General features: G+C 49.5%; 1 protein-coding gene and 1 long non-coding RNA gene across 4 annotated transcripts in view; both read left to right on the top strand.

Annotated features, from left to right (window-relative positions):
- The first annotated feature begins 1667 nt into the window (after positions 1 to 1667).
- LOC109570819 (uncharacterized) lies at positions 1668 to 5532 on the top strand. 3 transcript variants are annotated; one of them, XR_011560927.1, is made up of 4 exons: positions 1668 to 2637; positions 2979 to 3094; positions 3377 to 3462; positions 5200 to 5532. It is a non-coding gene; the product is annotated as an uncharacterized lncRNA (long non-coding RNA). The 3 variants fall into 3 exon arrangements; XR_002182564.2 differs by having other exon boundaries at positions 2910 to 3094; XR_011560928.1 differs by having other exon boundaries at positions 2910 to 3094; positions 4068 to 5532.
- A 2026-nt stretch (positions 5533 to 7558) lies between these two features.
- ATF3 (activating transcription factor 3) overlaps positions 7559 to 9725 on the top strand; it is a 55138-nt gene continuing 52971 nt past the window's right edge. Inside the window, exon 1 of the mRNA XM_019976343.2 lies at positions 7559 to 7650. Coding sequence (XP_019831902.1) covers positions 7577 to 7650 — 74 coding nt within the window. The 5' untranslated portion in view covers positions 7559 to 7576. The remainder of the gene's footprint in view (positions 7651 to 9725) is intronic.

Here is a 9725-nt window from a genome sequence, read left to right as displayed (position 1 = left end):
GCCAAGGTTCTATCATCTTGACTCTAAAAGTACAGCATACTATTGAGATCCCAAAATAATGTAGAGTCTGGTTGTTGGTTTTATTTTCCCTGGCTTCTTGCTCGTGGGTGGTGGTGGTGGTACTAGGGGACAGGTTACAGCAGACCTGGAAAAGAAAGGAACTGATTGCCCTACAACAGCAATACAGGTCCATCCTCTCAGCTAAAACCAAACCAAACCAAACCTCCCTTCCCAACACGTGTGATTTGATTTGGAACACTCACCTTTATTCAATGAAACAAAACAGCACCAAAGTAGCTCTTACTACATCCCAGCCCTATTCTAGATGCCAGAGATACACAGACAGACACTAGTTCATGGGCCCAAGAGTTTAGTCTAGAGGGAAAAACGAACCAGTAAGTGAACAATCAGGGCACAGGGAACAACTGAAGAACAGATGACTCAAAGAAAGCAGGGACAACGTGGGGGCAGGGAAGACCTCACAGAAACACTCACAGGCTGTCTTCAGGATGCACATGGCCCATTTCAAGGTGAAGTATTCTTAAAGCAAGAACTCAGTTTCCGGACTAAAAACCTTAACTTCTGAACGTGAAAAACTTGACGTTCAGGTTCTTATATATTATATACACACACAACAATAACCTTACACAAAGGGAAATTAGCTCAGTCTGAGACCATGATTCATCAACACTGACACCTGCTCAAGTCAAGTCCCAAATAGGCACCATTGAGGAATATGTGGTAGCAACCATCCAAACTTAGGACAAAGAGCCTTCTGTTGCTAGAAGAACAATATAAAACACTATGCATACCTCTGGATGTATTCAGTTTTGAAGACTCTAAACTGCTAGTCCTTTCTAAACTGTTAAGATGGATACTGAATGGGGAATAAACACTCTTGCAGTTTCCACATTTATATCTGAAAAAAATCTCCAATTTACCAAAGGCAATGTGGTATTTCTTGGGGGGGAAAATGAAAATTATGTATTTGATTTACAGATCTGTCATTCATTCATGTCACAATCCTCAAGGCTACCTTTATTCCACAACTAACTTTCCACCATTTCTTTCTAAGAAAAGGACATACGTAAAGTTGTTTTTTTTTTAAGGTTACAGCCTTCAACAACTTGAAATGTAAATTTGAATGGTCCAACAATTAGAAACAGTTACCCTACCACCATTTGACATTCCGTTTATCATTCTATTTAATATTATTTTGTAACATCTAACACCCTTCACCTTTAAGGTCAAAGGAACCTTCAATATGTTTTACAAGCTGCCTACAAACTCCGGGAGATGGTGAATGATGCAGGAAAGCCTGGCCTGCTGCACTCCACGGGGTCTCAAAGAGTCAGACACGACTTCCCGATCGAACAAGAGACAATCCCTGTGAAATCTGAGGATGCCACGCCAACAAGAATGCAGGTCCACCGAGGAACAGCAGACCACTCGGTAAAGTCAAAATTGCTCTTCACTTTATGATCACAGAGCCTCTTTCCAGAACTACCCCCCAGTTCAGTTCAGACGCTCAGTCATGTCCGACTCTGCGACCAAATGGACTGCAGCACGCCAGGCTTCTCCATCCATCACCAACTGCTAGAGCCTACTCAAACTCATGTCCATCGCATCGGTCCCCCACCTCCCAGAGAACAGGAGAGTATCGATTTCACAAGGTGCCGGGCACTGCTTTCTTTAAAATGAAGCTTTCATCTGACTCCTGCAAGATCACCTGGTAACTCCCGGGGCTGGGGATGGAGCGTCTGGGTTTTTGAGCTTCTCCGCTGCCTTCTCAACTTGAGGCCTCTGTACTTAGCCCGACCCCTGGACGGCCACCACACCACTGAGGGCGTCGTCCCTACCGCTGTCACCGACTCGGGCGTGGCTGCTCATCGAGGGTCCCGGCCGCCTTCCCTCCCCGCCCACCACCCCCACAGCCCCTAGCTGTGGGCCGCACCGGCCAATCCCGGGGTCCACTCAGGGAGGCCAGGCGATCGCCCGGGGAGGTCACCGAGGGCTGACGCCCGAGCCCTGACGCCCGAGCCCTGCTACGCTCTGACTTCAGCCCCCAGGGAACTTTCCAGAACCTTGGCCCTCTCTGGGAAGCCTCGCGTCGCATCCAGGAGGGAACCCCGATTCTGTTTATTGAGCGCCTACGCCAAGCTCAGGACGGGGCTTGCAATCGCCCGCACTCCAGTAGCTCGGGCCGGGATCCGTCCTCCAGGAGAACCGACGGCGGGGCAGCAAGGGACTGGCAGAACCGCGCCCCCAGCCCCCCGCGTCCCCTCTGCCGGCCTTTACCTCGACCGACCCCCCGGGGGCTGCCGGAGCTAAAATTAGGCGAGCGCGGGGCGCGCTCACGTGCACCCCGCTCACGGGGGCCAGGGGCACGGCCCGAGTGACTCACGGCCCCGCCCCCACCCGCAGAGGACGCGCTGACGTCAGCCGCTTCCCCGAAGGGTGACGTCAGCGCGCCTCGGGAAGGCCGCGGGGCCAGCCTAGAATGTTCACTGAGTTTCGATGCCTTAAAGGGACCAGGCCTTGGATCGTGAAAGATGTGGGGCGAGGACCCCGCTCACCCACCCGTAGAGTCGGAGCCAGTTTTATATCCCTTTGTACTGAGAGAAGGTGATTGCTGAGGTAGGAATGAAAAAACGGAAAGCAACTGAGCTTCATTGGAGGCGCCCAGAAGCCCCAGAACCTCCTCCTGGAAGCCCTCCTTGTTTAACCAGAATCAGCTCTTGACCCAAAAGTCAGGAAGTTTTCCATGGCCCTTGACTGCCTACTCCTTCACTTACACCTCTGCTGACAGAGAAAGGCTGTGGTTTGAATGTCTGTATATAATTCATCAACTTGGGCCACCTTGGCCCTTTTATCAGTATTTTTTGACTTTGTCCAAATTCTCTTGTTAGGTGTGTGACCTGGAACAAGAAACTCTCTGGATGTGAACTTTGTGAACTGGTATCCACCCCTCCTTTTAGGCTAATGTTGCCTGTGGACGTTCCCGGAGGCAGGAACCCCGGCCCGTGCTTCGCCATTGAGCACAATCACAGTCTCACTGGGGACTAACAATCCACTGAGGTTTACCGTGTGGCAGGTTTGTTTCTTACACTTCCTCCGCTCTTTTTAATTCTCTCTTCTCTCTGAGATGGTTGTTATTGTCCCCATTTTACGGATGAGGAAGGGAATCCGGGCACCGCAGGATTAAGCATGTTTCCCTAGGTTACACAGTTTAAGGAACCGCAACCTGAAAGTCACTCCCACGTCAGTTGGACTCCAAGTCAGTGTTTTTGGTGATGAAGGTGGGCTGTGATACTGTGTTTTATTCTGGGTGTATCGAGCCCTGGAGAGTAGTTTTTCCCCTTTACCTCAATTCCAGTGCCTCTGAACACGTCACCCACAAGTAACCTCAGCCTGCGGATACAGGAGAGTGAGACCTCAGGGCCTGGTCTGGATGAGAGTAAGGTGAGTGAAGAGGCGCTTCCTCTCGGGTGTCCTTCCTGTACTTGCCGGCTCCGGAGAGCGGGCACCTCCTTGAGGTTTGCACTCCAGGCACCTCACTCACCACACCCTAGTCCCAGCCCTGCCACGCCTACCCTTGGCTCTGTTTTCTGTCTGGAAACTAGAGAGGGCATCCCGCTTAATGCGTCCTGGTCTGGCATGCCAGTGTCCAGTTCTGCCCCATGCTGAAGAAATAACCTTGTTTCTCCTGCATCATAATCTCCTCTCTCTGTAAAGCAGCGGTTTCTATTGAAACAGCATCGTCATGCCAAGACGAAATGAGACAACAGCTTCTTACAGTTTTGAGCAAGACGCTGCTGCCTGTGTCCTGGAAGTGGAGGTGGGCCATGAGTGGCTGTCACTGGTGTCCTCTGACAGCCGTTACTGGTCTTTGGCTGAGCGTCACAAGCGCATCCTCAGGTCATACCTGCCAGGTCTATCAGGGCTACCTTCCTCCCCCCGCTCACCGCCTAGAGACATTCAGAACTGACCCCTCTCCCCTCATACCCAGTCTCCAGCCACCACCCAGCTCTCTTCTTTGTGTGCCCTGCTCTTGGCCCCTCCATCAGGCTGATGAAGTCACTGCCCACTGCTCTTCCTGTTCTCCGGGTTTTCTGGAGCTTCTGACCGAACACCCTGTGTGTCTCCCATGGAAGCCTCGGGAGAAGATGGAGAAAACCACAGGCGGCCTCAGCTGTGGCCAGCAGCTCTCCCTCTGTACTGGGGCTGGACACGCAGACATGGAAGCTTAGAGCAGTAGGGGACCTTCAGGCCAACCAGGCCAGCCCCTGTTTTACAACCAGGGAACTGAGGTCCGGGTGAAGTGACCTGCCCGGGGCCACGTGGCCTGTTATGTAGAGAGTCCTAGTCACTTGATTAGCAGCTCACTGTGCCTTTCACGGTTCACGCCTCTGTTAGGAGTCTCAGGTGAAACAGTGAACGTAAATGTGCACGGGGACCTTCCCGACCCAGGGATCACACCTGTGTCTCCCGCACTGCAGGCAGATTCTTTACCATCTGAGCCAACTTAGGCGCATTTCCCAGTGGAATGAGAACAACAGTGAGTTGGACTGCCGTTTTTAAACCTTCGGTAATCAAGATGTTGTGTGTCATTTCAGGTTTTGATTATTTTATCTCCCAGCCTTTACTTCCCGTCATTTTCCTATCCCCCAAAACCCCATTAAATGTTGTTAAGAACCATCAGTGTAATTGGCCACTAACCTGGAAGGACTGTGATCTCCAGAAGACAGCCCCAGCAAAGAAAGGAGCAGGGATCCTGGGGCTGTTCCCAACTGTGCTGGTGACTCACGGGATGATACAAAGCAAAGCCCTTCTTTTGTGTGGGGGCGAAACGGAGAATGGCACACACAGCTACTTGCCTGACAGAAGTGTGGGTTGGTAGCGAGCCATTGGCAGGCTCCTGGCATAGCGGAAGCCCAGGGGTCTCTGGGTACACCCAGGTTCTCGATGACCGCTTAGCAGTGGCTGCAGGGTTAACCCTGAGCTCTGTCTCGCTTGAGCACCAGCCTCCATTGGAGCCACTAAGATGGTTGGGCGGGATTATGGCACTTGCCCTTCGTGCTGTCATCCTCATTGGTTAAGAATGCACCCTGGTTATTCCTAACTCCACTTTAATAACGTGTTATAGATCTGCCCTCCAGGAATTTATTTGAAACTTTCTTTAATCTATTTTTATTTCAGCTTGTACAGCATGTTCAGGCAACAAGGAGGTTTACCATCTATGTAAAAGCACTAAAGGGCTTCCCTGGTGGTTCAATGGTAAAGAATCCCTTTGGAGAAGGAAATGGCAACCCACCCCAGTATTCTTGCCTGGGAAATCTCATGGACAGAGGAACCTGGTGAGCTATAGTCCATTGGGGTCACAAATGAGTTGGACATGACTTAGAAATTAAACAACAACAACAAAAAACACACCAAAACACAGAAGGTGCTATATAAAGGCTTTTATTGTAATCATACCAATAATCTTTTATTATAATGTTAAATGTAATAAATATAATTGGATGATGCTAATTCAGATGGTTTCACAGGCTTATTTTTAGTCACTGTGTTTGCCTTTGTTTTTTGTCTCCACACTCACACACACAAACACACCCCAGCAAAAAGTCTTTATTCATGGAGCGGGGCGCCGTGATAGATGTGAGTGCATGCAAATTTACATAAACACGTTCAGTGTCCTCTAGAGACTTTCCATCTAAGACCGACATATAGGAGGTGCTCAGTAAATACTTTTGGGTGGTTGGAATTAAAAAATGAAAAGAAAACCCGTGTGGTAATTTGTGAGACATGTTAGGAATGATTTTGTTGGAGGCTGGAGGGTAAACATTGGGCTGAAGGAAGAAGGGAATGTGAGATGGTTTGGCCATGTGCATGTATGAGCTCTCCTCAGATTGCCTTAGTGCTTGTTCTGGAGGAATAGCTGGTTCCCAGGCTGCGAAATGATGCATAGCAAGAGAGACCAAAGCGGCACCCCCTGACAGGTGCCATGTGGGTGCCAGTAGTGAGGAGGTAGGTATGCCGTCCAGGAGAGAAAGACCAGTTCCTGTGGCTATCTCTGTTTTTAATGTGAACCACGATAGAATGAATGGTTCAGTGGGTAAAGAATCCGCCTGCAGTGCAGGAGACTCAGGAGACTCGAGTTTGATTTTTAGGTCGGGATGATCCCGTGGAGAAGGAAATGGCAAGCCACTGCAGTATTCTTGCCCGGAGAATCCTACGGACAGAGGAGCCTGGCGGGCTATAGTCCAAAGGGTTGCAAAGAGTCTGAGCAACTAAGCACGCACACATAGAATGAAATTTTAAAAGCTAGGTGATTCGGCAGGTGAATGGACAGATAAATGGTAGTGCTTCCAGACAATGGAATATTATTCAGCACCAAAAATAAAGAGAGCCATGAAAAGACACAGAGGAACAGTAAATGCATATCACTAAGTCAAACGAGCCAACCTGCAAAGGCTACATACTGTGTGATTCTAATCATATGACATTCTGGAAAAGACAAAGCTATGAAGACAGTAAAAATGTGAGTGCTTGCAAAGAGAAGGGAGGGAGGAAGCACAGAGGGTTTTTAGGACAGTGAACCTATTCTATGATATTCAGTGACGTATACATTCATCATGCATTTGTCCAAACCCACAGAATGTGCATCCTCAGGAGTGAACTGCCATGTAAACTGGACTTTAGGGATTATGATATGTCAGTGTAGGTTCATCTTTGTAACAAATATACCATTCTGGTACATCTAAGTTGAGAGTGTAGGTGAGGGTGGGTAAGGGGCACATGGGAACAACTGTACTTTCTGCTCAGTTTTACTGTAAATCTATAACTGCTCTACAAAATAAAGTCTCTTTTTAAAAAATTCAGGTGAGGTGATGACACTCTTCTGTATGTAGAGTTCAGTCCATCCTGGGGACACAGAGACTTGGACTGGCGTCTGAGCCCCACCACGATCAGCTCTGCAACTTTGGGAAAGTCCTTAACCCCTCTGACCTCAGTTTCTCTAACTCCACAGGATTGTGTTGTCTTCCTCAGAGCATTTGGAAGATTAAAAAACCATATGTAAAATGTCTAACAGTACTTAGATTATACAAGTAAATATATACAAACCCCTCCCCAATTCCTCATTTAATGACTCTGATTATTAAACATCCTGATGGCTACTAATTTCAAAGTCAGGCCAGTGGAGGAAAGTCATCTGGGGTGAAAGTGACCTTCTCCCAGGAAGTGCACCTGTGTATGGGACTGGACATGTGTGTGCTCACATGCTCGGTCACAGATGCTGACCACAGAGTGCCAGGCATGGACTTGAGCCCCGAGAGGCAGCCTCAAGCCCCTCACTCAGCTTTCTCCTGTGAAAAGGTCAGGATGATGGAAGTCTGTCATATTTAGCTGATGGCTCGCAGAGAAGGCTCGATGAGTTAGTCACCTATGATACGACATCATATTGCCACTCAATATAGTAACAGCTGTTGGTTGCTTTGGGGGGCAGGGGGCGGAGTCAGCTCTTCTCTACCAACCATGCCTCAAGGATAAATTGGATGGCACCAGAAGGGGAGACATGTCGAGGAGAAATCCTCCTCTAAACAGGGTGTTCCACAGCTCCCTAAGGATTTTCGGCACCCACCTCAAAATGTGAGTCTTGACTTTTCTTTGTCTTTGGGGCCAAGCAGGGGAAATGCCATAGCAGAAAGGTGCTTGGTCAGGAAACCTCTAGCTAGGGGGACATACCCAGCATGGCCAAGGTCAGCCTCACCCTGGAGAGGAGTGGAAAAGTGAGTTCCATGCACCAGCCCTGTGATACCTCTACGTCACCCAAAGGAGTGGTCCAAGGGTAGGTGATCAGAAGGCCTAGAGTGAGGGTGCTGAGGAATCCCTAGGTTGGATTGGGCATTTTACCCCTCATAGGTTACATAACTACAGTGGGGTCAAATGAAGGCAATGTTGAAATGCCTTTGAAATGAGCCTGGGTGAAGCCACGGTTTGAGGGTACCACCAATCATTGCCTTAGTTACTCTGGGGTATTGATCAGTCATACCATCCTGGGAAGCCACTGGATGTGGTTAACCCTTTCCTTCCAGTGAATTTTCCTCCTTGACATCTCTGCCTCCTGTGGGGCCTTGTGCTTTGGGAATAGAATGCTTTTTTTTTTAATCAGCAATGTAGGTACCTAGATTAACTGTGGAAAACAGACTCTTCCCAGGTCTAACCTGGGGTAAGTCCAGAGTGAAGAAATAATGAGGCCAGAGGGAAAAAGCCCTGGATCAGGGGTCAGAAAACCCTGTCTGGCAGCTTATCCTGTCATTTTCTGAGCCTGTGACCTTGGGCAGGTCACTGCCTTGCTGTAGATTACAGCCAACTAAGAATCTTACTTGGCTGTAAAAATATATATACTCTTGGGGTCCTTTAACCCCAACTGGCATTGTCCAGTCCTCTAGGTATGGACTCCTGGCTCTCTGTTGGCAGAGCAGAAAGGGCCCCATGGTCTTGAGTGTGTAACTCTGTCCCTCACTGTGTGACCTTGCACAAGGACACCCCTTCCCTGACCTCTGTTTCCCCACTTATAAAATAGGCATTATCATGAGACACGGGTGAGATAAGGAACCTGGAAGCCTTCTTGGGAAGGAGGCACCATAACCATGTATTTAAATGATCTCCTGAGTTCGGGAAGGCAGGCTGAGAGGGGACGCTGAGGTTGCTGGCCGGCTGGTCTGTGACCAGCCAGGGGTCCACCGCAGGGGGCGGTGGCAGTGTGGTTACCAAGACCCCGAAAAACCTCCAACCCGGTGCTACTTGGTTCCTCTTCATTTCCCAGCAGCTAGGGGACGGGAAACAATCCAGAGCTTGTAAGTGATGCTGAGCACAGCACAAGAGAGTGGCTGCAAACTCTAGGCCGAGGGGGGTCACGCTTGCCCAGTGGGCACAGCGCCAGAGCTAAAAGGCCCAGGGGAGCCGGGCACCGTCCGGGGTCCCCGTGCGAATGAGCCCCCACCGCCGATTTCCTCTGGCTGTCCCGGGATGATGGTCCTCCGTGCTCCTCCTGGGCTGCCCAGCATCACCTCCAACGGGTGTGAAAACAGGTCCCAGGGGAGCCCTGGAAATACCATCACGACTGTGTATTCACCAGAGTGACCTGTCTCAACCCATCCCGGAGGGAAAATCACAGATGTCTAGAGGAAACTCGCCAAATTCTTGTTTATTCTTCACGTAAACGGATTAACCTAGGGTTAGCGATTTTATTCTGACTCTCCCTTTCATGTTGCAGCTAAAATGAAATCAGCCACTCTTTGAAGCCGTTCTTTGAGCCATAAGCATTCATTTCTCTTCTCTCCTCCCCAAAAGGGGGTTTCTCTCTTTTTAAATTCTGCTCCCCCGCCCTGCAAGCCTCAGGAGCTGAGAGGCTGGCGGGAGGCGTGACTGCCATAGGAACAGCGTGTGGTCCCCCTGCTGACTCATCTGACATTAACATAATTATGTTTCAGGAGTCAAAGTGATTTTCAAACTATGAGTAATGCGCGGTATTAGAGAGAATGTTTACAAGGCAGCACTTCAGCACACTGAGGGCACCAGCTGCTGCTAACAGCTGAAAGGAGTAAAGGAATAAGGAAAATGCTCTCAGGAAAAAGAACCTTTCTTTCTGGGTTCCTCTTCCTTGGAAAGGATTCAGATTTCTTGAAAGGCAGGTGAATGCAGAGTTCCCAGAAGAAGGG

Source organism: Bos indicus, chromosome 16, assembly GCF_029378745.1.
Source record: "Bos indicus isolate NIAB-ARS_2022 breed Sahiwal x Tharparkar chromosome 16, NIAB-ARS_B.indTharparkar_mat_pri_1.0, whole genome shotgun sequence".
NCBI classification, from domain to species: Eukaryota; Metazoa; Chordata; class Mammalia; order Artiodactyla; family Bovidae; genus Bos; species Bos indicus.
This window is presented reverse-complemented; position numbering and strand designations above follow the sequence as displayed.